At 43.5% G+C, this 27,463-nt stretch overlaps 2 protein-coding genes across 6 annotated transcripts; both read left to right on the top strand.

Moving 5' to 3' along the window:
• The first annotated feature begins 4,120 nt into the window (after positions 1-4,120).
• Positions 4,121-6,260, top strand: LOC133265353 (uracil phosphoribosyltransferase homolog). Of its 2 annotated transcripts, none has more exons than XM_061445783.1 (3): positions 4,121-4,219; positions 4,937-5,098; positions 5,870-6,260. In XM_061445783.1, exons 1-3 carry the CDS (start codon positions 4,210-4,212, stop codon positions 6,094-6,096), a joined length of 399 nt encoding a protein of 132 aa, XP_061301767.1. In that variant the 5' UTR covers positions 4,121-4,209; the 3' UTR covers positions 6,097-6,260. The 2 variants fall into 2 exon arrangements, with proteins under 2 accessions (XP_061301767.1, XP_061301768.1); XM_061445784.1 differs by lacking the exon at positions 5,870-6,260 and adding an exon at positions 5,594-5,853.
• Positions 6,261-8,738: 2,478 nt separating this feature from the next.
• Positions 8,739-23,183, top strand: RLIM (ring finger protein, LIM domain interacting). Of its 4 annotated transcripts, none has more exons than XM_061445778.1 (4): positions 8,740-8,933; positions 18,709-18,897; positions 19,749-19,832; positions 20,678-23,183. In XM_061445778.1, exons 2-4 carry the CDS (start codon positions 18,729-18,731, stop codon positions 22,210-22,212), a joined length of 1,788 nt encoding a protein of 595 aa, XP_061301762.1. In that variant the 5' UTR covers positions 8,740-8,933; positions 18,709-18,728; the 3' UTR covers positions 22,213-23,183. The 4 variants fall into 4 exon arrangements, with proteins under 4 accessions (XP_061301766.1, XP_061301762.1, XP_061301765.1 ...); XM_061445781.1 differs by lacking the exon at positions 8,740-8,933 and adding an exon at positions 14,277-14,296; XM_061445779.1 differs by lacking the exon at positions 8,740-8,933 and adding an exon at positions 15,870-16,051.
• Positions 23,184-27,463: the final 4,280 nt, after the last annotated feature.

Here is a 27,463-nt window from a genome sequence, read left to right on the forward strand (position 1 = left end):
ATTCACCAGCTCCTTCAGGACCCGCGGATCGATCTCATCAGGACCCATGGACTTGTGCACTTTCAGGTTTTTAAGATGCTCTTGAACCAGTTCCTCTCCTACAGTGGGTGCAAGGTTTTCATTCTCACAGTCCCTGCATCTGCCTTCCAAGTCTTGGGTGGTCAAGGCTGTTTGAAGTTAGGGTTAGGATTTGAGCACAGGAAGATAAAAATCTCTCCATTATTGCCCTATGTGTAAAGTTCTGCTAACTTAGAGGAAACAGGCTGATGGAGGCTGAGGTTTGAGCTGCGTCGTGGAGCACGGAGTGATCACCAGTGTAACTTTAGGGCTGCGGTTACAAACTGGGATAAGATTTCAGTTTGACAAAGGAAAAGTGCTGTTGCCTGGATTGCTCTGGACATGGCACAGGCCACATCCTTGGTGGAAGGAGGGAGGAGGAGGATGAAATTCATTATTCTGTGCAGAGGGAGAGAAGCTCCTGGTTTTCAGCAGTTGCATCCCAGCGGTGGAAGTCCTCCATTTCCCTGACACAAGGACAGAGCCAAAGTAACACGTGATCCTTCAGGTTTGGCTTCATTCCATCCTTTTAGAGTACAGCCTATTTGATGCAAGATTCAAGGGAATGATGAATTGCACCCTAGAGCTGGCATTTCCTAAGGGCAGTTCAGGAAAAACATACAGACATGCTGCATGATACAGACCTACATGCTCTGCAGGGTTAACACAGGTACTAGCGTGAGCCTCTGCCTGGCAAACTCTTCTGACAGATGCTTTCCTCAACCTCTCTGCCCCAAATAAAACCACCAGCCTTCTGCGATCAATAACTTCCTCTTATGCAGGTAGGTGAGGAGATTGCTGGGTTACCCTGGTAGCCTCCTAGTGCAGACCCTGTCGCTCAACAGTGCCAAGGGCATCAGAAGCAATTAAAGAAAAATGAGAATTGATTTGAAGAATGCAATAATCATCCATCTAGCTGTAGAGAAAAAGGATTTTATCACCGATACACTAGAAAGGGTAACATTTACTCGAGGATAGGTATTATGGCACCCACAGAAGTACGCCTGAAACCTCAAGGACTCGCACCATAAATGATTTAATCTCAAAGAAGAAGAGAACAATAACGTTGCAAATCAATCCAAGAGGCTATGAAGACTAGAAGTGGGCAGGGGAAGGGTTTCTGCCTCCAGTCTTGGCCCAAAGTAAGCCCAGAATCTCCCCAGACCCCACGCCTCCCTTTCCATAGCGATTTTGCTTCCCAGCATGTCATGCCCAGCTTGTTTTTGTAATCACTCTTACAGCTACTCCTGAAAATACAAGGGTATTCACCCTTTGCTGCTCTCATGTGTCCTGTCCTACAGAGGCAGATGTGCTCATTGCAGGGTAAAGTTCAATGGGGACGGTGATCTCCAGGTACAGAGGACAGAAAACTAAAGTTGAGTAACAAAACAAGGGGGTTTTGAGGGAGAAACTGAAAAGTGCCACAGCTGTATCTCTGCTTGTGCTTTGGTGGCTGCTCTTGGACAGGCAGCTCTGTCACTCTGTGCTCAGCTTCCCATTGCACTAACAAGGGACAAGGAGCTTCACTGATCTTAGTAAAGCACTCAGTAAGCACCACATTTTTCCTTCATGTTCCGCATGTCTCTGCTATATGACACACACATCAAACCCTGCCCGCAACGGAGTAATTAAATGGCAGCGCTAAAGGGATGTCATAGGATGGGACTGATTACAGCTCACCCAGAAACGTCTTCCCAAGTCCCAGGCCCTTTGACGTGATTCTCCCCCTTCCTCTGGATTTCTTCCTGCATTAATTTCAGCCAGTCCTGAGATTATTAGAAAAAGGGCCTTGGGGGACTTGTTCAAAGGCACTGCCACCACGAGCGGCTTTGCTTTCTGAAGCGAAGCATTTCACTCCTATCTGTCTGGACATATGAGCTGCTCAGCACTGCTTCATTAGGCGAGTTATTTTTAAATTCCCAGAAAGAGCAAAACATTGAGAGAGGAATTAGCATTTGCTATTGAAACAGCTGCAGAGAAGAACAGGCAGACACCCACTGCGGGTCCCCCCTGCCAGCCCTGTGATTAACCAGGCAGCAGGACCCAGAGTCACTGACACACGCTCAAGCTACATATCAGATGTTAGAAATCACGCCTGAAGATGAGGATTGGTGAGTGACCATCAAAACCGCAGTTTGGGAGTAAATAAGAGGGCAAGTATCTACACTGAGTAAGAAAATGTCTTTGAAAGATGTCTCTCTTTCCCTCAACCCCATCCTGTGTTTCCCACTTTCTCCCTTTTTCTCTTATGGACTCAGACACAAAATATTCCATTCTGTTTTCTGAATACACATCAGTGAAAAGATACAAGAGTCCTTGCCTCTCCAGGGTCCTTGCCTGCCCAGAGTCCCTACTTCTCCTAAACAAAACCTAAACCCCAGTGAATACACAGCTCTTTCAAAATGCCAAGGCTGCCTTGTGTTCTCACTTTGTAACACATTTCAGTTTCCCAGTGACTAATACTGCTCTTACAGCACAGAGTTAAAGCAAAAGGCACGGCAACAGAAGTGCGAGAGGCAGGTTTTGGTAGCTGTGTTTTTGCACATGCTGATTGCCCTGCGGCTTGTGCTGCTCAGGGCGGCTATGGCTCACACTGATAATGTTACACAGGAAAAAAAAAAGTGTTGGAAAGCTGCAGCCCGTTATGGATATGGCCTAAACCTGGAAAGGGAGGAGAGGTGACTCCAAATGTCCTTTACACCTAACTGGGAGCACACACGAATCACAGCTGAGGCAGTGCGCAGCTGCTCCACCTCCTCCCTTCACCCCTGCCTGCAGTCACAGTGATTCTGTATTTATTCAGAAGGAGCCTAGCAGGAGCTGTTCCAATAACCTGCTCCCAATCCCAGCCACATACGAAGGCTGAATTCCTCTGAATTAATCCTTGTTCAAACTACAGCGTTTCCTTTGGAAAAACCCAATCTCATTAAGTGTTTGTAGTGATTCTGCAGTGACAGGCGCTCTGCCAGCCGGCAAACCGTAGGTGGACTGTTGCAGTGGACAACTTTCACCACTGCTAAAAATACACAGCAGCCTATTTGGATGTCCAGCTATCAAACACTACTTTGCCAGCTAAAGAACCCTGTAACGTCAAATCTGCCATCTGCCTTCATAGGGGCTGTGTTTAAAATGCCCCATGGCCTTTAATGTCTTAATAAGCTGTGTTCCTTGGGTGTTTTCTCATGAAGGTGTGCTTTCTGGCCCTCAGGGAAGTCTTCCTGGAGCCCACAACCTAGGTAATAAAATCTCCCTTGTCTGTGTCTCTTTTTTGGTTGCACAGAAGCATCAGCTCCTCTTGGCAGAGCATCTCATTAGGAGCTCATGTTCAGCTGATTATTCCTCTTCTGAATCAGTGTTTTCTATGACTTTGTCACCCACCCTGTAGTCCAGCTGCGGCTCTATTCATAGGCTAACGACTTTACATCTGCTGGCATTGAAAAACATGTTGTTTACTTAAGCTCAGCTCATTAAGTGATTCAGATTAGGTTTGGTATCAGCGACCTGCCCTTAACTTCTGCGCACCTGCAGATCACCAGTAACGATTTTACATTCTGTTGTAGGTCACTGCTCACACACTGAGTGGCATAGGGTCAAGAACCCATAGGAAAGGAGCTGTGCCTCCTTCTGTGATGCCTCTGCTTACAATTACACTTGGAGACCTGTCAGTTCGTTTTCAGTCCAATTAATACTTGTCATATTGACTTACATCGGTTCCTCTTCCTCCATCAAAATATCGTGAGAGACAAGATCAGATGTCTCATTAACTCAAGGTTTACTCTACCAGCGGTACTACTTGAAACCATGACATTCAGGAAAGCGTCTGGTTAACTCGACAAAGCCTACTTTTCATAATGTTACAGTAGCTTCCTGAAATGTTTTATTAGTGAGGCCTCTTACCTACATTATTTTGCTTGGCATTACTGTCAGCGTGACAGAGACATACCACATTTGCTCCAGCAAAGGCCATGCTTTCACTCCCATCCCCAGATGGGCTCAGCCTTCAACTGAGTCTTTTGTAGGGCCCTCTTATTGCAAAATGTGATACCCCTACCATTTCTTCTGCAGGCAGGCTTGTGCCTGTTTGTGAGCACTTCAACAGGACACAAGTATTAAAGAGGCAGATCTGAAAAGGGAAACTGTGGAGTCAGCATAATGAGAAGTGGTAGGCAGCTTCTGGTTGCTTAATGAGATTAATTAAATGTTTTGGAAGCCTGTAAGCAACTTCCTTTCAAAACCGTGCAACAGCACTTCTCTACAGCAAGGGTCTACCCAAACCCACCAGCAGTTCCTGCTTCTTAGGTATCCTTGATCCCAGAGCATCAAGCAGTGTCTGTCATGAACTTCTTAGGAGAGAAACAGCTGCCACAGATCTAATCTGGCCTCTTCTCTATCAGCTGCTCACTGTGGGAGGCCAGGCCAAGTGTCCTGTGTGCTCCAACCACTGCAGCTCAGGGACAGGGCTCCAAATGAACCATGCTCAGGGTTATTCTGCCCAATGCTGCAGAGTCCTTTGTGTCTGGGATGTAAAATCCAGTGGCCCCACAGCTTCCTGCACTGCATCCTGCACCGGGGCATCTCTGGGCAGAGCTCAAAGATGTTCTCCAAACCCCACGTTTGTTCTGACGTTTCCTTTGAGGGCTCAGTGCTGCTGTGTGTGAACACTGACGCCCAGGAGCGGAGTGACACCGAGCAGAGTCTGTCTCCGCCCAGACAGAGAGAAAAGAGCTTCAGGTGATTCTGACACCTGGAATGGGAGGGGGAGAATCTCTGTTGTGAGCAGTACAGCACTGCAGGGTCTGCTCAATCGTAGCCTCATGCAATTGTGCCCTTTCTTAGCGTGTAACAATTTGTTGTTGGCTTTTGGTGCTGCACCTCTTAGGAGAGGCAATGGAACAAGGATTACGAGACTGCTGCAGATCGATCCGCATTGGGAAGATCCTGATACAGAGCGACGAGGAGACGCAGAGAGCCAAAGTGTACTACGCCAAGTTCCCACCAGACATCTACAGGAGAAAGGTTCTGCTCATGTACCCGATACTCAGTGAGTGTCTGTTTCGTGCAGTTCGACGCATCTGGACAGGGAGGACGTGGAATTGAAAGGGAAATTGCCAAATTTCAGGGGCTTTGATTAGGTTTTTCCCTTGGTTTAGGTGCCATAGCAGGGAATTGGTCAGGCTGTGCCAGAATACGTGTTAGCCAGCCTGCACCAGCATGAATGCAGAGCAGATCACCTGGGCACGCCTGTGTTTGTGAGAAAGGCTGCAGCATTAAGACTTGCTATCAATTTAACTTCTTAATACGTGCCATGAGAAAAGACTCAAACCGTATTTTTCTCATGCTGTTCAAAGACATTTTTGGATTAGTATTAGAATCCTAGAAGTAAATTACTTTAGAATTAAATACAGTTAATACTACCAAAAAACCCATAATCTGGTAAGTGTGGTGAGGAGTTCGTCAGGATGAAGTAACTTTTCCAGGGTAAGATTTAATTCTGGTTCTACACATGGAGCTCTTAATTGCTATTTTACTATTTTAGATGAGCTTTCTTGCCTCGGGGCTTTAATCAAATCCACTGACTTCAGTGCTCAAACCCAGCAGAGCTGTTTCAGAGCAGAGAGGAAGTTCCTTCTTCAGGATACCAAAGCCTTCTACAGTTAATACATGCAGAGGCGATAGTTCTGCAGGGGGAAAGGACGGTGTTGTCATTCAGTCACACCCCAGTAAGAGCACGGATGTCCTTGGGTGGCTGAGGACAAGTTCTCCAACAAGGGGAGAGGGGAGATATTAAACAGATCATTGTTTCCCCTTTCAGGTACTGGCAATACTGTCATTGAGGCTGTCAAAGTTCTTGTAGAACATGGCGTACAACCAAGCGTCATTATCCTGCTCAGCCTGTTCTCTGCACCTCATGGCAAGTTGGGGCTTTCGCCCTCTCTTGAAAGGTGCCAAATTTATCATCCAGGAATTCCCTTTTTAATGACGGATGTTCATCCTGTTCTACCAACACACTCTGGACGGAAGTATGTTAGAACAGACTGACCCCCTCGGAATAAACAAATGTGACCCCATGACATTACCAGAGTTTCTTCCGACGTTTTATTATTGTGGAGTTGAATCAGGGTATGTTTAAAAATCTTTTTAACCAAAGGGGAAATACTTGCCTTAGGTTGGCTCTGGACAGCTCCAGCCTGAACATCGAATCAGGTATAATAACAAAGCACTCCATCATTACAAAGTCAAGCATTAATGCTAGGGTTGTTTAAACTGCTGCACTCTCTGCTTTAGCTTGTTTATTCTTTCATAGCCTGAAGTTTTGGGCTGCCTTGAAGAACAAAGACACGTTGTGTCTTCAGCTGACACTGTGCTCCTGGACACGCACCTTTCACTGCAGCTCTGTCCTCAGCCTGACCCAAGGGATGCAGAGGAACCTGCCTGACCGTGCCGTGCACAGGAATGTAGCACACACGGTGCAAGCACTAGGCACAGTGTAAGGATCTAGCCTTTAGGTCAGCAGAAGAAGCCAAAATGGAGCTGGATCAGTCACTCAGACATGTGGGTTGCCAGCATGTTCTTCTGCCTCATTTTTACACCACATTTGTATTTGTTTCCTGGTTCATTCTGAAGCTTTCAAACCCCGATGTGTGACTGTTGATGTGAAGCAGTTCTGAAGCTCTCAAACTATTTATTGTTTCTACCTGGACCAAGTGAGACGGAGCTGCTGTTAAGGAAGGAGAAAATCAGCCATAACCAATTGCAAATAATGTTTCTAAGTCACTTGGAAACCTTTAAAGCTGTTTCTAACTCTGAGCAGGAGAGCTGTGTTATCATAAAGACATCTGCTTTAATAAGACAAAAACGGATCCTCTACTACCTGCTGAGCAGCGCTGCAGCCAGCAGGCAGGGATGCTGCCTGCACATCTTCTAGGCAGCTCTTGTGCTGCTGCTGCCTGGCAGAGATACAGCACTGGAACAATGACATGGCCGTGACCAGAACCAAATCCAGCCAGGGCACAAGAACCTGCTCAGATAATCCACATGGCTTCAGACACAGCTCATACTCCTACCTTAAAATCGCACTTCAGCTGACAGAATGAAACGGGAGGTCACCAGATCATCTTCCTGTTTCTGTATACGAGGAACTGAGTTTTAAAAGGCACAAATGGCACCTCTGTGGGAGTTAAATTCCTACACATTTCCTACTGTGTTTAGCTGCCATCCTCCTCTCACCAGCCCCCTCCAGAACATGTTTTGCTGGCAATGAGGTGATTATTTTTACTGCACCTTTCATCAAACACAGCTTAGGGTACTCCATGAAATTAACATTAGAAATGCAGGTTTAGATGGGTAAGACTGAGGCACTGGAACGGGCTGCCCAATCAAATTGTGAATGCCCCATCCCTGGCAGTGCTCAAGGCCAGGCTGGACAGAGCCTTGGGTGACATGGTTTAGTGCCCATGGCAGGGGGTTGGAACTAGATGATGTTAAGGTCCTTTCCAACCCTATTCTATGATTCTATGATTGAAGAAGACCAGTGAAGCTGGTGAAGGGTCTGGAGAACAAATCTTACAAAGAGGGGCTGAGGGAACTGAGGTGTTCAGCTGGAGAAGAGGCTCAAGGGAGACCTTACTGCTCTTTACAACTGCCTAAAGGAGGCTGTAGTGTGGTGGGTGTCGGTCCCTTCTCCCAGGTATCGCTATATAAGAGGGAATGGCCTCTATATTCCTTGCAAAATAAACTTTTCAGGCTTTAAGATGGGAGCTCTCAGAACTCTGTGGGAATCCCTTCCATCCTCTATGGGAGACAAGTCTGAAGAGCCGCAACCTTTCCCTCTCCTCAAACTAGCACTGATACCCAATACGGCACAAGCCCCCTTGGGTTCAAAGCTGAGACTGGAGGGTTTTTTTATCTCCTGTTTCTATGTACTTTCAGCCAGTTTTCTTCCCACTGTGTGTTTCCAGTTCCTGACCTCTTTTCTCTGCCGGGATGCCATTAAGGAGATGTTCTGTCCCTGGAGGTATCACAGATGCCATTTGGAGTTTCAGTGGCAAGAGGAACTGCAGAAAAATTTAACTTAAGAACCAGCCTTAGAGAACATGTGTAGTCCAGTGTTAATTCAGTGTCTTATGGAAAACAGGAGTATCTCGCCCTTTATACAGCCTGGCAGTTGGCTTGAATACACAACACACACTTCAGCAGCAGAGACCACCACAACACGGTTACAGGGCAAGGAAAGCGTCCCCACCAACTCACTGCCGCTTTTCAACTCGTCCTTCACAACCGTTGCCCACCCCGGCCCTGATCGCTGGCCCCTCTGCCCACCACACACTGAGGTGACATGAAATGGTCCCGACACTGCCAGGCCCTGCTGCTGTGGCAAACCAGGCCCCAGTGTTGTTGCGCTCTAACGGGACCCGCCGAGGGCCGAGACGCTCCGCACCTCCTCGGGGCAGCGGGAGCCTGCGGAGGCTCCCATCAACCACTCCCCGCAGCCCTCGGCCTGCACCCCTCGCCAAAATGGCGGCGCCTCGGAGCCCGCTGTACCCCGCCATCCTCCTCCTCCCCTCACTGGGCCGCGCTGCTCCTCCCCCTTCCTTCCCCCTCCCCTCCCCACCCCACTCCTCCCATCCCGCAGGGGGCGGCGACGCCTGCGCAGACGCGCGTATGCCTTCACTTCCGTTTGGCCGGCGGCCGCTTCCGGCCCCCCGTTCCTTGGTAACAATGGAGCAGAAAATGGCCGCCTGAGAGGGGAGGGAGGGCGACGTTGCGGCTGTTCGGGGACGGACGGAACGGGGCGAGCTGGGACTGAGCCCGCTGAGGAGCGGGGAGAGCAGCGGAACGAGCGCTGGGGAGGCGGCGGCGGGCGGCGGCTGCGGGCGGTGAGTAGTGAGGCCCAAGGGGAACTCTCAAAATGGCCCGGAGGAGGGAGAGGCCCAGGCCCAGGGGAGGCGGCGGCGGCTGCGGCCCCCGCCTGGAGCCGGGAGTGGGGGGGGAGCCGGGGGTTGTGGGGTCCCTCTGCCCCTGCTCTGGGTCCTCGCCGTGCGGGCTGCGGGGTCCCGGGCAGCGCAGGGCGGTTCCTGGCTCCGCTGGGCTTGGGAGGCCGAAGCCGCCCCGCGGCAGAGGCGGAGCGGGTGCCGTGATAGAGCTGGCGGCGGTGATGGCGGTCTGGGCGCGGGTGTGCCCGGGGCACTGCGGGGATCCTCGGCCCCGTCTCCCCCGGATGTGCCGGGCTTTGTCACCCTGGGCGCTTTTTCCCGTTCTCCCGGGGTGTGTGGCAGGGCCTCCCGGCGGAGCGGGGCGAACCTCTTCCTCCATTTGGAGCTGGAGGAGGGTTTGCGCTCCCTCTCCGGGAGGGCTGCTGGGCCCCTCGCTCTCTAGGCATCTGGTTGGGCTGGAGGAGGAACTGAAATTAGCCCCTTTTCGGAGGGGTAGGGTGCTTGGGGGAATTATAGGCACCGTCTTGGGCCTCGCTATACGACTTAGTGCCTACTTAAAGAGTTGTAGCTCTTCAGGGTGGTGTTTTCAGGCTATTCCCTTGAGTTGAGACGAGAAGTCTTCTCGTGGGACACGGGCAAGAGGAACCCTTGGCATGTTGTGTTGTGAGGGTCGTGATCAGCTTGGAACCTGTTAAAACCCGTGATGTTTGCTATCCCTGCCCTACGAGTTTCTCTCCAGTTAATCGCGTCATCTTTGCTCTGTCATCTTAGTTTCTTGTGCAAGTTGTTCCTTCCCTTTTTAATAGTTTGTTGACAGTTAAGGTTTCTGTTTACTGTGTTTTCAAAATCGTCAGGTCCAGCTAGATATACATACTATTCTATCTTCAGTGATTTACTTTACTAGATGAGCAATATCTGGTTGTATATAATAGTGCATGTATATATATATAATGTTGCTATTAAGGTTTGTTATGTTTTTTATTTTAGTGTGTAATAGAAGGAACCTGACAAAAGGTGTCACAGCAACAGATACAGGGTTGGTTTTTTGTTTCACCATTTTTCAGGAAGATAGAGTCTATACAGAGAAGCTTGTAAGCTAGAATTCAGACTCAATTGTACCCAGCAGTACCATCACAGAGCTCGTTTATTTTCCCTGTTCGTATGAGCAGATCTGGTTAGTTTCTATTTGAAAATGGTTGTCAGAATGCTAAAGAAGCTCTGACACCAGTTTGTCCCTGAATTTCAATTGCAGTGATTTGTCAAGCCTTTTCTTTTTACTTTTTTCTTTAACTAAACAGTTGGCTGTTTCTTGTGCACTTAATTATCATAATTGGAAATCAGAAGCTTAGTTTTGTTGTAGTGGTCCACTGTAGCAGTTAAGCAGACTGTATTCCCTCCACAGGTTTACCAGTTTGGAATTAAAGGAATTATAGCTTGGAATTATGGCTTGCCTGCTCCTAACAAGAGCAAGCACACCATATGTTATAAAATTAAGGGTTTCTTGTTATGTTAGACCACTAAAGCTCAACAACTACAGTGTTCTCTTCATCAGCAATTCTGACTACATGAATGTTTGTCACTGAAGTAACCACACCAGCATTTTTCAAGCGTGTAGTGGTTGTCATCTGTATCATATTTATTTTCCCTATTCCTGAATTCACAGACATGCCCAAATGTACTGGAAAGCAGTGTTACAAGTTCTGGAATCTCCATTGTGTGTCTTTTTCTTTTTCCTTTCCCTCCTCATTTTGCACTGGTATTTTTAGGGGGATTGAGAGTGTGATTCTTAATTTGAAATGGTTTCAAAACACCCATATATTAATGTATCTGCCTAGCTTGTTCCTTTATTTCTCTTCTCTATGGGAATATAGCAAAATAAATTCCTTAATCTTAGTAGAATGCTTGTAGTTGCAGTGGAAGTGGTATACTACTTTTTTTACAGCCATAACATAGTGTTATAACTTCATATACTTGAGTCTAAAGATTGTGCTTAAGTCCAATTTAATACAGCTTAACGTGTTACTGGACTGTTCTGATTTGTTTTTGTGGAGAACTCAGTTTCCATATATTAAAACTTTGAAATCCCCAAACCCAAATTATCGGCTGTTTATCTAAGGTTTTGCAATTTAATCTCAGCCTTGAGTACTTACCATCTCTTGAGCTTGCAGAAATGAACCTTGGAAGGGATGAACCCAAACATGACTGCCTCCTTCTTCAAGATAATTTTATGATGGCCTTGTGCATCTCAAACAATACTTCTAAACAGTGTAGCAGCTTCAGAAGTTAGTCAGAAGCTTCAGATGGTGAGCAGGTATAGCCAGAAGCATTGCAGAGACTTGACTTAGCTTTTGCATGGGTTCCTGGCTGCAGTTAAGATCATAAGAAGCACACAAGCCTGTGTCTCCTTCAAACTGTTTAGCTTTACATTAATGAGGTATGTGTTAACTTTTTGCTGATGTGCAGTATTTAAGCTCAGCTTTTTACTCAGGGAGGTCTGCAGTCATATGGTCTCATAAAACCATCTAACAATAAATGAATATGGAAAAGTCAGCTCACATTTTCTCTTAATTTAGTAACTTAAAAACATTTTGCTTGGAGCACTCTCAATTTCAATATGCAAGATGTGTGTGCACGTAGTCATGTTAAAATGCTTGAGCTTGCCTGCCTTGGTGTATCATCAGAAATGGAATTTGAAGCTTCAGATACTTTAATTCAAATAAATTTTTGCTTAATTTGATTTTCTGCTCCTCTATTGGGCACTAGACCTCAACAACCAAAATCCATGTATCGGAATTCCTGTGTGGGTTGTGGTTGTAATGATTGTCAATGTTTTATCAGCATTTTGCTTTCAGTAGTAGCTGTATTAGCAGCACTGTTGTGGAGATGGTGAGATTTGGCAGTAAATTTAAAAGTGCGGGTTTCTTTTCTAATTGAAACTCAGTTATGGTTGGCTCAGTGCTTTCACTAACCAGAAGTTCTGTTTCTTCAGAAATCAGAGCAGTACATGCTGGTCATTGTATAGTTTTGTGGGTACAGCTTCCTTTGGTATCGATCTTGTTTATACCACTGGCTTTCAGTATCAACACTGGTTACTTGCGTGCTCCATTACTTCTTCCTTTGAGCTTCAGAGTGGCCCTTCTGCTTGCTGACCTAGCAGGAAGCTGACTTCTGGTGGAAAAGAGCATCATTTTGTGAGACTCCACTCCTGGAAACTTGCTACATCTTGTGTACACACTAAGCAGATTATCTGAATTTAAAGGCAGTAGGTATCTTAATTTTTTCAACTTGCATATGAAAAAATGTTGGTTTAGTAAGTGCAGATGCTAATGTGAAGCCCTGCGTTCTGGCAGTTCTTAGTGCATTTATTTTCAGAGCTCCGTCTTCATTCCACATGGGCTCAGTGTTCTGGGATTGCTAAGCTTTACCCTTTCATACAGAAGATAAATTTGGAAGACTGTAATGAGTTTCTTTGGTTTATAACTAGGTCTTTTTGAGTTGGGAATTTATACAGTAAGTTTCCTTCTGTGCCTTAGATACTGTGGGACTGTTGGAGAGTGCTGGGATTCTGTACTCCTGGTTTCTTCACTTTCTGGCTTCTCAGGAGTTCACAGTACATCCAAGAGTGTTTCTCTTAATTTCAGCAGTTGGTTCCCTTGAAATGTTTTCCTTCCTTTTTTATTCTGTGGAGTTTTCTGCAACTGTTCTGCAAAAGTATTCAACTGCTTTCTATTGTTTAAAATGTATTTTCAGAATGATATTTCGTTTTAGGGCTTTCCCTTTGAAACATACTTGGGGTAGTGAAATAGCTGAGTCCATGTTTAACACTCCTTGCTAAGATGGCATTTAAATTCTGTAGCAGCTTACATGGAACACTATATAGAAGACAATTTCCTTCTAGCTTTTCAAAAGTGCTACATATTCCATGATATTTTTTGAGGCAAAGAGGACATAGTTCTTGAGTGTTTAAAATATAGTAGAAATCTAGTTAAGAGTGTAGATACTGCTCATCTGAGTGTCAATACAAAGCAAGAACAGCAGGAAAAGAAAGAGTGTATCCAAAACTCAGAAAACTAGAAAAGTTTGTTACTTGTTACTGTTTTGAAGATGTAGGTGAGTAAATTGTACCTGTGTTGTCAAAGTCATTGCTGTGCTCACAAAAGGAAACTTGTGCACCTGTACAGAAATTAAAAATCAACAAACCAAACTTGACATAATGAAGCTCCATGTATAATGCAAATACTTCACTGTTTCATTTCACTGGTTTATGGAATCTTTTTCCTTTAATGACGTGGTTCACTGACAGTCAGGTTTTCCTCCTGCTTTTGAGCTTGCAGACTTGAATGACGAAATATTTAAGATGAAAATGTAGTTTCTGTAATGTCTTTCTGCTAGCTTTGAGTATTGAGGAACTGGATGTTGACTGACATGAAAACTATTTTTCAACTTGTAGTTCTTCTAGGATAACCTAGTAGTTATGAGGTGGGGTGGCACTGATGAACACTGCACATGCAGCTGGTTCTGTTTAAGCATAGAGAACCCAACGTAACAGAACTGCCTGTCCTGGCTGCTGTTCTGATGTCATTTGAGAAATGGAATTGGAGAGAGTGCTGGGGCTGGTCCTGCCAAAGGGGATGGTATGTTAGAGCTGTTGAAGTCAGAGTTCATGGAAAGTGCTTCAAACAGACAGCTGTGTTGTACTTCTGCTGTAGAGCTAAAATGTCTTTGAGTTATGTTCAGTGAAAGCAGGGAAGGGGAAAAAATAGTTAATCTGCAACAACCCAAACCAGAAAATAAGTATTTCTGGCTTCCACTCCTGAGTCACTTCTTGTAGTCAAAGGGTTTGATAATTTCGGCAGACTGGAAGTAGGCAAGGTGCTCTACCGGTTTAAGTACCTAATTATGATGAAGTTATGAATCATAAATGAGAAATTAGCCTTCTGCTGAACACATCTATGAAACACTCATATTGCCCTCATCTTTTTTGTTTATGCAAAGGTAACTATGTTGCTGAAACAGGAGGTGATTCAGGAAGCATTTCTAACATACAGCACGCTACAAATTCTCACGTAACGTTGAAATACCAGTAACACCTAAATGGGGAGTTCTAGAGGAAGTTACAGACAGCACATGAGCGTTAGAGTTGTTTCTGCCATTTAATTCAGTGCCTTTATCCTTGTTAGAATTTGAGTCTTGCCCCATAAATCTCATGATGGTTTCTAACTTCTAGGTATTGCTTTTTCTAATTTCTAGGTATTGCTTTTCTGTTTAACGGTGCAGATGAGGGATTTTTGAGTTTGACACATCTGGTAAGTGTTACCTAGTTAGTTTAATGAGAGTTTTAATGTTACATGTAATTTTTGTTTTAATTCAAAAAATCAGGAGTGCAGGCTAAAGCAGTGTCTTGGTGTTTGATAGAGATAACTGATAGCAGGAAATATTACACATTTTTGAAGGAGGAAGAGCTAGTGATTTATCACTGTGCCTCATGGTCCATTAGTACTTTTCCTGGGAAGAATTCTGCAGTATGGAGATACGCTGTTATTGTTGAAGCTAAATGGGTAGCATAAGTAAGTTACCACTGCTTGCTGTCCCACTAGGTTGGTTTTAAGCTGTAGTAAATTCCTGATGGGTTGGATTTAGTTTACACATGACTTGGCATAAGGGAAATTATAAAATACTTATTGTACTTTATTGAAGGAATAAGTAGTAGTTTATTGAAGGAATATCTAGTACTCTTAAATTTTTCCTCTCCAAATGAGCACAGTATTACTTCCTTTTGAATAAAAGAATGTAACAAACAGTATGTTTTGTGGGCTTACTGGTTTAGCTCCTGCAGTCTCTAGCAGCAGTGGAGAGACATTTGGTCATTTGTGCTCTGAAATCTCTGAGATTGTTAATGCATAAATGCAGGGAAGATACTTTGCTGACTTTTGGAAGGATGGGAACACCAGTTAAGAATTCACTGTAGTTAATGTGGATATTCAGCTGGTGAAGAATATTCCCTGTCTCCTTTTTATTTTATAGAAGAAAATTATTTATTCTAGTTGTAATTCACTTGTTTTGTGCAACCTTTAGGCAGTCCCCCCTGTTTTTCCATAAAGAGGTTTTCATCACCTGATATCCCAGCAGATCTGGACTTCCTGCTCATAGACATGACCTTCCCCACCCTTTGTCAACTCGCTGCTGACAAGGAAGGACAGTAAAGAAGGAAATTGTGAATCTTTTAACTTGGCTAAGAACAAAGTCTTCCTCTGAGTTGAACTAAACCCCTAGGAGAAGCAGAGTTGAAGCGTACCTGCTTATTAGATAATCAAATGTTGGTTGCTTTGTTGTAAGGTAATAGTATACTTGTTGGGTTTCCCTGTGTTACTGTAGTTGGCTTCCTTAAGACGGTCTTAATCTTCTGCCGTGTATGAGCTGAGAGCAGACTCCTGAGTGAGGGCCATGTTATTTCACAGTACTGTACCATGCTGAAGTAGGAAGGAGGTGATACAGTAACTGCCACCATGGAGATCCTGTGCTACAGCCAGATGGGATCTATGGAGTCATGCTGAGGCAGTAGTAGTCTAAATATTCTAGTAAGTTCAGTCTGGTAGAGCTCTGCAGTGGTGTGAGGTGTGAAGCTTAAAAAGGACAATGTGGACAATGAGCTAAGTGGACAGTGAAAAGACAGAAGGTAGCAGAAGCCTTGGGGTAGATTGCTGTCAATAGTAAGTTAGGGAGAAGGTGCTGATGCACATATATGTGTTTCTGTATTTCCATTGTGTAAATATCCTGTATAGATTCATGGCGTTCCTAGGACATTGAAACTAAACAGCATGGAATTGGGGTATGGTGGGGGAGTGTAATCTATTACAGAAGCTTGCAAAAGGAAAACACAGTGAGTTTGTCACTAGTAAAAATAGTCCTAATGTAAATTAAATTCTTAATCCAGGATCCTACTTGTGCAGCTTTTTTCTTAGCGATAGCATCTTTTCAGTCTTGACCAAGAGCTGATTTTATGGTTCAGGGAGGAAGAGCTGAGATGATGGAGGAGAGAAGAGGAGCAAACTTTTAAATCAGTAAGACTGACTTACTCTGAGCATTTCCTAAAGCATCACCTATTAGAGTGTACATCGCTCTGGGGGTAAAGAGGATATTTATTTCTCCACGCACACATACTTCACTTGTTCTGAAGCTTCTTTAGAAACTCCTATTTTCCATGACCAGGAATGGTGCCCCTTAATTTTCTGAAATGGAATAGGTAAATGTATTTGAGTTCAGTAGGCATTACATAGTTAAGGTGCCTGCAAGCACTGGAATTTGCAGTTAAAAGGAAAATTTCAAAGCATAAGCAGTAAACAAATGTCATGCTTTGTGTGCATAGTGCGGTTTTTCTTTCTTAAAAGCTGTTGTAGAGTTAGTCTAATGCTTACAAATATGTTAATACTGCCATCTTTATGAAGACATTCTATGTCTTTAGAAGTCAGTAAATACCAAGGTGGCAGTCACTTGGAGGAAGATATTTTACACAACTTTATGCTGCTTCCATCCCTTAGCATCTTAATACATTCTCTTATTTTCTTAATCTTACTGTCAGCTTTTTTTTATTGTTGTCCTAAAAAAGGGAATGCTGGTTAGTTTTGATGTGTATCCCTGGAGAACTTCTACATCTTTCAAGGCTTCAGTTTGGATGAGAGGCTCATTCTACTTACGGCTTTATTCAGCTGTTTCCTTTAAAAGCAGCTGTCTGTGTTTCTGGTGTCTTCTTGGAATGACTATGTCTTTAAATGAAGTTACTTGGAATCATAATTCTGTTACAGAAAGCTTGTAAAAAGTTGTTTGAGTTTCAAGCCAAGCTATGTTCTCATTAGAAATACGTCTGAGATTTGAAGGGCATACAGATTTCATCACTGAGCCCAGTCAGAGCTGAACATACCTGCTGAAGCCATTGCACAACTTCCACTGTGAGAGGGTTCATTTATCAGCCTATTTGACAGCATGTCACATGCGAGTCTTCAGGCAGGCCATGACATCTTCAGATTGCACTAGAGATTTAGAAATGCAGAGAAAGCCGATAGGCTTCCAGTTTAAACAGTAGCAACCCTAGAGATCGCTGCTGCTTACTGATAAAAAGGTCAGAAATAAGCCTAATTGGTAAAATGACAGAAATTCACAGAACCAAGTAACACCGGTAGCCTTGCAAACTGTATTACTGAGTGGCAATAGGTCACTTATGCTGTAGTGTGACTAACTTAAAAGTGAGTTCTACTGTGTCAGAATTGAAGACAGAGGGTTGGAGCAGCTATTTTATAATTTACATGTCTGCAATAATGAGATGCCCCATCCTCTGGAATTCTTGTACTGTTGCACACTGAGGTTTTCAGTGCACTTTAATTTTCTCAATAGCAGCTGAAATAAAGTGCCCCTGGAGAGCGTGTGGTGCTGCTGTTCCGTGGAGAAGCACTAATGTAAACTGTGGGCAGTCTTGACTTGACAGCTGTGCTGACAAACCCAAAAAAGATGCTTTTTGCACTAGACAGATGTCGAAGTGTTGGAAATGTTCCAGTGAGAAACAGAAAAGCTTTATTCTTCCAGTATTTTTGTGTCACATGAAGTATGGTTTAAATGAAAGGAATGTTTTCTGATGGGGAACATTATTGCAGAGCTTTTTAGCATGCAGAGGATTAGCTTGCTAATCGCCTCTCTGAGTAACTAGATTCTACCAGTTGTAGGGGAAAATTCTTGATGTTGTGAATAGCGAGGCGTAGTGATTAAGGAAACTAGTTATTATTTTAACTCATTTGATATATTTGCATAGTGCAACTAGTGTCAGAATGTCTCCTGCTTTGCATGTCTTTTGTTAGAATATTTATCAAATATCGACATGTCATTCATCAATAATTTTTTGGAGACATTGTCAAGTATCTCATGCAAATGAAAACCAAGGAGGATACGATTATAATTAAAAATATGGAATACAGAAGACAGCTCTTTATATTGGGAGTTGTATCTGGTGTAAGCTGTGGAGTTTTGTCCTGAAAATTTTAGTTAGCAGTATTAATAATTCAGTAAATGCTGAAAATGCAAGCAAATTCTTCTCCTGACTTAAAACTATAAAGTTGGTTTTACAAGCCCTTTTCCTTTTTTGAGGAAAAGAATAGGACACGTGATGTTTCGGAGCATCTTCATCTTCTGTATTTGAATTCTTCATAAACCCCTTCATTCTGTTAAAATTCACTTGGATGGTGACGAGGGTGTTTGTTGTAGCAGGTAGGAAGAAGCAATAAATGTATAATCCCGTGCTCTTTTAGAGGGTACAATCAAGGATGGCTTATGCCTTGTATTGGTATGGCACTGTAAGGCGTGCTTTGGGAGGCAATTGCAGTGTTAGGAATATTGTATGCTAAAAAGCAGTGTCATGGACAGCAAGTCAACTAAGTAAATGTAAAGATGGACTAAGGGTTATGGCTGATGATACTCCATGCGTTCATATTTCCTGCTTTATTGATGGGCATAGATTTTGTTTGTAATTCGTTAAGAGGTTTATGCTTGGAGAATGATTTCACTTTTGATCCCTTGCAGTTATGCATCTCATCTTAACTGAAGCTTCATTAATAACCTACTTCTCCCCCCAGTTTAAGGATAACAATGAAGATTGTAGCACAGAGTAAACATGCCAGAATTCCATGCCAGTATTTCACTACACTGGATAAAGGGCTTGTTTTGTCCTTTTTAGGTACTCTTCCACTCATCAAGATGGAAAGCTCAGATTCCAGTGATAAAGGGAATATCGATCAATCGGAAGCACAACGTCAGAGGCAGCTGGATCGGTTAGATCGAGAAGAAGCTTTCTATCAGTTTGTAAACAACCTGAGTGAAGAGGACTACAGGCTTATGAGAGACAACAATTTGCTAGGAACACCAGGTAGGTAATGCTTCTGTGTGTACGTTTGCAAGGATTGCTTGTAGGTGATTTGTGTCATTTTCTGTTTTCCTGAAACTGTTTCACCCATTTAGTTTGTGTGCTGCAGTTGTGTTCCATGGTAGGAAGTGAAGCAGCTTCTTGCTGATTTGTGCATATTCAAATTTGAGTGGTCCCCTGACTATTGGAGGGGTAGTCAGGATGATGTGGGTTCATCAGATATGAAAGCCTAGTGTTTACACGACTTGGTGGGAGCACCCAGAGTTATTCCAGTTGTGAACCCTTAGACATTTTTGATTGAAAAGTAATCTCCCATAAGCATCTATATAAAAGTTTTGTGCTGGTGAGTTAAGAGTTTGTAACTAGGGTAAGTAGTCTAATACAAGATTCTGCATGGCCATTTTAATGTCAGTTTTCAATTGACTTTAAATTGACTCTTTATAGGATGATACCCAGTTCAAACCAGTTCTCATTTAAAACGTTGCTTGAACTAACCTAAACTTTTTTCATGCTTGTGAAGGTGTTATTTTAAGTATTTTACTCTGGACAGCCATTTAATTGGTATAGGATGACAACAATTGCTAACAAGTTGTAGAGGTTACAGAACCAGAAAGCACATCTGTCTTGAATAGGTGAAACTGTTGGATCTTTCCACTTCAGCAAAACTTACTTGGGACAGTCATGCTGAAGTGTCAGAACTTCCCCTTAGCAACCTGCTTGGCAATCTAATTATGGCAGGATTTAATTAGACAAAAAGACAAGCAGTGGCTTGTACCTTCTTTAGAAGCTTTTGATAATGCTTGCCATACATATGATTTGGAAATATTTTTGGAAAATTTTGCTTATTTTCTAAGGTGAAATTACTGAAGAAGAGTTGCTGAGAAGGCTACACCAAGTTAAAGAAGGTCCGCCACAGCAAAACAGTGATGAGAATAGAGGTATATACAGTATTTGTGAAAACTCTTAACTTTAGCACCCCATACGGACCTTAACTTGAGTGCAGGAGTGGAACAAGTTAAGCCTAGGCAGGTGCAAGGTGAGCTTTGGTCTGGAACTAAGTGAACGTTATGTCTGATACGTGCTGCAGAGGTTAGTCTGGGACAGATTTCACTCGTAATGCATCTGTTACTGGTATCAAGATTAAGTTTGATTTAGGTTTGGTTTTGTTTTCTTTTAGTTTTTCTCTTTTGTTTTCAAAGGTTGTCTTCCTGTGTGCTCCCTTCTGGGATGCTCGCTGGCAGTCCTTCTCTTTTTAGTCACCATTCTTCCCTTCCAAAGATGGTACATTGCTTTTATCCCCCTTCTATAGAGATTGGTGGAGGACGCTTGGAGCTTACCACTGGGGTTCATTCTTTGGTGAGATAGATTTGCTATAAAGCTATTCTTCAAGTGAAGGGTCAAGATAAACTTTAATTGTCTGTTTAGGGGTTGATAGATCATCCAATTGTCTGGAAAGGAAAACACAGAATATTGATGTGTTAAGACACCTGAAATGTGACTTTCCATTCATTGAATGATAGATAGTGTGTTATTTTGATGACTTGTTTGCTAAGTGATGGCTGCAGCCTATCTGTACTTACTAGAAAAATGTCCACTCCTGCTCCCTTAAAAGAGCTCTGGTAGCTAAGAATTGTAATGCTGCGTGTGAAGCCACAATAGCACTTGATAGGATTAAGCACTTCTAAATTGTCACTTGTTAAACTAAGCAATTATGTTCTTGGAAAAGATCGCTCCAAAATTAGCTCAGTACTCTAATGTTGGTAGTTCCCTGTCTTTTTCACAGGTGCAGAGTCCGCAGAAGATGTTTCAAATGGAGATTCTATAATAGACTGGCTTAATTCAGTCCGACAGACTGGAAATACAACAAGAAGTGGGCAACGAGGAAACCAGTCTTGGAGAGCAGTGAGCCGGACTAACCCCAATAGTGGTGACTTCAGATTCAGCTTGGAAATAAATGTCAACCGTAATAATGGGAACACAAATCCAGAAACTGAGAATGAGCCATCTGTAGAGCCTTCCAGTGGGGAGGATTTGGAAAACAGCCAAAGTGACTCTGAAATTCCAAGGTCCGAATCACCATCTGTAAGGCAGCCTGGATCAGAAAGGAGCACTTCAGAGGAGCCAACAGCTGAGGAAGCTTCCCCTCCTAGAGGGCAGAGGAGAGCAAGAAGTAGGAGTCCAGAACAGCGGAGAACACGGGCTAGGACTGATAGAAGTAGGTCACCTATTAATCCAGTTAGTGAGACTCCTCGCAGGTCTCATCACAATACATCATCTCAAACACTTGACCACTCCTCAGTGAATGAAGTCGAGGGAAGCTCTAGAACTAGGCAGCATGTGACTTTAAGGCAGCATACAGTGGGGACTGAGATGCCAAGTGAAAATGCAGTTCTGTTTTCAACCCCTGAAACAAGACCTGTTCCTCAAGCAGCAGGCTCTTCAGAAACTAACGGTACCAGTGAGTCTGCAGCTCCTGGGCAGAGGCCTCCTACCATAGTGCTTGATCTTCAGGTGAGAAGAGTTCGTCCAGGAGAGTACCGGCAAAGAGACAGCATAGCCAACAGAACTCGGTCCAGGTCCCAGACACCCAACAACACCGTCACCTACGAAAGTGAACGGGGAGGGTTTAGGCGCACGTTTTCACGTTCAGAAAGGGCTGGAGTGAGAACTTATGTCAGTACCATTAGGATTCCAATCCGTAGGATCTTAAATACAGGCTTGAGCGAGACTACATCAGTTGCTATTCAAACTATGCTAAGGCAGATAATGACAGGCTTTGGAGAGCTGAGTTACTTTATGTATAGTGATAGTGATGCAGACCCTAGTGGCCCAACTCCAAATCAGAATGTGGATGCTTCTGAGCCACAGAATGGAGGTGGTGGTACTTCAGGCAATGAAAGTACAGATGTTAGCTCAGGAGAGGTGTATGAAGGTGGCAATGAAGGTGGTTCAACATCTGGTGCCAGGCGGGAAGGTCGGAATACGAGGGGTTCGGTCACGTTTGAAGAAAGTGGTTCTCTACCATTCCTTAGCCTAGCACAGTTTTTCCTACTAAATGAAGATGACGATGACCAACCAAGAGGACTCACCAAAGAACAAATTGACAACCTAGCAATGAGGAATTTTGGTGAGAGCGATGCTCTGAAAACCTGTAGTGTGTGTATTACCGAGTACACGGAAGGCAACAAGCTCCGGAAGCTGCCTTGTTCGCACGAATATCACGTCCACTGCATTGATCGCTGGTTATCAGAGAATTCCACTTGTCCCATTTGTCGCAGAGCAGTCTTAGCTTCTGGTAACAGAGAGAGTGTTGTCTAAATGAGATCTGGATTTATGGCCAAGCAGCTAGTGTGATAGTGATGGGCAAAGAAGTCACTTCCTTTATGGCCACTTTTTGAGTGGTACCTCAATGTATAGTAATGACTTGGAGTGAATCTTCCCTCATGAAAGCATTTTCTCTGGATTCAAGCTTTTAAAATTGGAAAGTTTCTTTAATTAGAGTTTTCGAGATTTAGTCAGTTTGGGTGTTAAATTTCACTTGTCCAAAGGCATCTACTCACTTAAACATACTTTTTTTTTCTTTGTGAAGAGTATTAAGTTCTTTCTCTCGCCCAGCCCCTGCCATCCCAGTCCAATAAACGTTATGTCCTCAAGATTGTGCTTATGAGGAGCTCTTTGAGAAGTCATCCCAGCTAAACGTACTTGAGTCAAGGAGGAGTTTTTGCAAGAAATCCAACTCTCTGAAAGAATAATGTGAACTTAATTGCACACTTGAACCTACTTTTAAGTTTCATCCTGGGTTGATATTGGACATGTCTGTGTAAATAACACTAATGTTAGTTAGCCCTTTCCCCATCACTATGACACGCTGTAGGATGAGCTGTTAGCTTAACTGGGATATTTATCTTGTTGTGGAAATATAAGAATTGCCTATGCTTGTTTAAATAAAGAAGAAAAAAAAAAATCTGTTTTAAAATTGTAAAGCTTTTTTGTAGAAGCTCAGTACTTTTCCAATGCACTGTTGTACTAACGCATTAAGAATTAAAATTGTACCATGCTTAGAAATCAAGAATGCTTTTCATACAAAACCCACCACACAGAGAGCAAACTAAATACAAGAGAGCTGCTTTTGTAACTGTGTACCTGTCAAGAGCAGTGCATATCTGTACTATTTATGTGAACAGCTACTGTAATATAAACCCAGTTGAATTAGACATCTTAATTGCATTAAAAAAATGGAAATTAAATGTTACAATTGCAGTGTTTTGGCTTGGTAATGCCACCAAAAAGGAGACTATTCTAGGGGCTGGTTATTTCTTGGTATGGTTGCTAATACATGATAATACAAACCAGTATGTACCAGTTCATTCAATGAGGTTTATGCTTAATTTTCTATCAGCTTTTACTTCCAATTTTTGAGGCAACTCTCTGCAACTATTCAGCAAATAAGTATTGATGGGTTTCGGTTTTTTTTCTTCCCAAACACTTTTGATTATATTGGCAACCTCTGCATCTGTTGAGTGAACATGCTGATGCATCCAGTGTTAGTAGCCTGTGACTTGAGTGCCACAGGAAAATAACTGAAGTATTAACTGGAAACCATTATCAGAGTTAGATTAAATTTGAAAATAATTGATTATGGGATTACACTTAACTGTGTAGCCAGGTCTAAGAATATCAAACTCTTCATGCTCCTATTGGACAGATTAAAAGCGGATTAATTTACTTTTTAAATGGTGTGTGACATTGAAATGGAGAATTGGAGAATGTGCCTCAGCTCATCTGTGTCAGGGAAAAGATCCTTCACCCTCAGTGATCAGTTTTGTTTTATTCTGTAATGATTATTTCCTGGCTTTCACATGTGACAGGGAAAGCAGTATGTATCTGGACTCCAGGGCAGTAGTTGCTGAGGGATATGGACTGCTCTTGCTGGCTCTGTGGGAAATGTTGCTTGTTCCTCACATGATAAAACCAAAGCTGGCTTATCTCTTTTTTCTTTTCCTAATTAAAACACATGTTTGGTGTTTTACAGTGGTGGTTGCATAAACTGTAGTCTCTGCTCGAAGCCATTTGAACATCTCATCAGCTAGTTAATGATTCCACAACATCCCAAAATTCCAAAGTTTTCCTACGTGTGCATTTTGTGGTGCTTGGTTCAGTGGGAAACCCTGACTGGCTCTTGAGCTTGCTTTCCTCCTGGTGGGGCTTCCTGGGTGCATTCTTCTTGAACAGATGAATCAATAAGCTTGTGGGTTTTGCATTTTTCCCTCTTGACATGCATCACTGTATAATTGGAAATGAGCTGTTTCAGGTGCTGGACTCTCTATGCCAAAATTTCCTCAACAAAATAACACTTCTGAATTTCTTCTAGTAGCCTTCACGCTGCAAATACATACACTATCAGTTGCAGTTTCCAGTAGCTTTACTGACTACGGAGCATAGAATTAGAAGGAAAACCCCCTCTTTATGTGAATACCATATTAGATTTCAAAAGCCTGATGTACATCTCTGAGGACTAATGCTGGTGACCAGAGAGGAGCCCGCTAGTGCAAATCAATGTGAAGCACGGCTGTGATACCTATCATTCAACATAGCTTTCTTTTTAACGTTCCGAGTTTCCAGTAACTGTTCACATTGGTCGAATCAACTTTACAGTTTTGTTATAGCTTAATAGTGGCATGCCTTAACATTTTATCTTTCTGTAACAATAGCAACTAATAAAATATTGGAGGTTTCCCAAATGGTACCAAGAACAAATAATTTAATCTCAGGTCAGGAGACCTTGAGTGTTCTCAATGTTTTCTGTGCCTTTTCCTATGCTGAGCGTGCTGAAGGTGCTGGGGGGGGTGGTTCTTGTCTGATGTCTGGAGGAGTTGGCAGAATTAAATTGCTGATACAGCAAAGACCTCTTTTTTGTAGCTGAGTCATCTGTTGGCCTCTGGTAATTCAGTTTCTATTCTTTTAAAGTTAGATGGGAGTTAGAAAAAGCTAATATTAACTCTTGGGTTGCTAACCGAATACGAAGGATGTTCTTAATATAACGGGGCTCGCAATTAGCCTAATTCACAGTTTATGGATCATTTTGCTATTGAGTATTTGTACTTGCCACTTAATCATAGAATCAGAGCAGTTAGGGTTGGAAAGGACCTTAAGATCATCCAGTTCCAACCCCCCTGCTATGGGCAGGGGCACCCCACACTAAACCATGTCACCCAAGGCTCTGTCCAACCTGGCCTTGAGCACCACCAGGGATGGAGCATTCACATCTTCTTTGGACAACCCATTCCAGTGCCTCACCACCCTTACAGTAAAGAACTTCTTCCTTAATCTAAACTTCCCCTAAGTTTTAACCTTTCCCTTAGGTTACACCTTCATGGAGGGATCCAGCCGTGTTAACTGCTGCCTGTAGCCACAGAAGGGTTAAAATGGCTAGTTTTGTTGTGTTCAGAGGCCTGGTTGTGCAGAAATGGGAGTGAAGAGGCAGAGGCTGCCCGGCTGCCTCTGCTGCCTGGTTTGCAGTGCCACCATGTGGGAGCCTCTCAGCCTTCCTTGCTCGGAGCAGCGTGGTTCCTTTCACACTGAAGGCTGTAGCTTTATTTTTGAAGGGAGTTCTTTGTTATTGCTCGCCTCAGTAGTTATCGTGGTGGCTTTGTCACACTGCTAAACCATCCACGCTCCTGCTGGGAATATCTTATCTGCTGTGAGAGCTTAATTCCTTTCCTCCTTCTACCAACAGGACCTTAATACACAGCAAGTCACACGGCCAAAACAGAGAAGAACGCACAGTGGTGGTGGTATTTAACAGTATGTTTGATGGTTTAACTCAGATTATAAGCCAGTACAGACTTTTGGGTGCTTGGATTCTTTTTAACTGGGGCTTTGTCCATTAAAAGACTGAAGTTACTCCTGGGGTTTTTACGTTTCTCTTTGCACAAGTCGGGGTATTTTTTGCAGAGAAATTGTAGGCAGTGAATTGATCTCATTTAGAAATGATTTGATTGGTGTAGGTACTGCACATTGCTCAATAAATGACCTTTTGTGAGGAGGCTGGATGTGCAGGTGCAGCAGCTGCACTGACACGAATATCCCAGCAGTGCTGAAGGAGCTGGAATTGTCCATTGTGCCCACTTGAAGATGAATGGATTTCCCACCACAGTTGGCACAATGGACCACAATGGCTGTCACTCCAGTTTCCTGTCACTTGGCTGGATTATGCAAATGTGGCAAGTCCAAGTGATGTTTCCTGGTGTATCTGTGTCCACGTTTGTCTCAAAATGGTTGCCTACACAAAGAGGAGGTTCCCCGTGCTCTCCTAATGATGAGGGTCTAATGTGAAGATGAGAAAAGAAACGCAGTTACAGTCTGACCATGGGTGTCTGCCTTTTAACAGTGCAATGAGGGAGTTTCTGAATCTCCCAGCGTGATCTTCACCATCGCTCTATGATACAAAGCATCATGTTGGCTTAGCCACAGCCTTACGGTTAGGTTGGGATGCTTTTCATTAGTGTATGTGTTCATGTAACTGATGTCTTGTTTTTCTCACTGATCATCCTTGCTCCTTGCTCAGGGAAGGGTGTGTAGTACTGGTGGAGCTGGTGAGGTTCTGTGGTTACGGCAGTGCCTGCCTGCGCTTCTGCCTTCTCCCAGGAGGAGGTGCTTTGGATGAGGCTTGGCTTGGAGCCCCGTTAGGGGAATTTATAACTAATTCAGACATATTTCCCACCCTCGCATACACTGGGATTTTTGTTTGGCTAGGGAGGGAAGGAGGAGGGTGGAGAGAGAATCAAGGGTAACTTGCCCAAAGTACATCAAACTTGTGTTTTCATCCGTTATACCAGGGCTTCCCAACCTCCTTTTGATAGAAGTTACCTCTTTTTTTTTTATGGGAAAACATGCCATTGAGTTTGTTTTGATTGTTTCATCTGGTTTTGTTCCCTTAAGCTAAAATACCGAGGCCCCTTCGTGCATTTCACTACCTGTTAGTAAGGCTGTTGGTTGGGAAGCCCTGAATTCCACTGAGAATGTAACAGGTTTCTTTATTTTTCCTTATTTTCCCCTTTTTTTTCTTTCATACAGTGCTTTACAGCTGTTTCTACTGGACATGTTTAATACCAAATGGTGCTCTGAGGTCATGGGACAAGAGTTTGACCAGATTTGCTAGCTAACATTTAGGAGGTGTTTGTTTCCTATGTAAGATGTCATAATGCAAATTTAAATAGACAATAAAATGCATGAAGTGCTCATTTTGTGCTTAATCATCACTCCTTGGGTTTGTCCTTCTTATGGTGGGAGCGTGCTGGAGTAAACGATGATGGATGTGGTAGGAATCTATTTCCTCTATAGGCTTTTTGCTTGAGGCTGGGCAGAAAGGAAGGAGCCAGAATGGTAGAGTTGACTTCTTGGAAGGATTTATTGCTTCTCTACCACATAAAACTGAAGCAATAAATCTCACTGTCCCAGCCTAGTGTAAATCTGTCAGTGGATGATGTGAGATACCAAAGCAGTGTCTGCACGTGGTCTTTCAGGTCATAGCTGTGACTCCTATGGATGCCTGCCGCTATCAGGGCCC

This window comes from Pezoporus flaviventris, unplaced genomic scaffold (genome assembly GCF_033815535.1).
Source record: "Pezoporus flaviventris isolate CSIRO_AGI_PZ_B2104156 unplaced genomic scaffold, CSIRO_AGI_Pfla_v1 ptg000005l, whole genome shotgun sequence".
In the NCBI taxonomy this organism is placed as follows: Eukaryota; Metazoa; Chordata; class Aves; order Psittaciformes; family Psittacidae; genus Pezoporus; species Pezoporus flaviventris.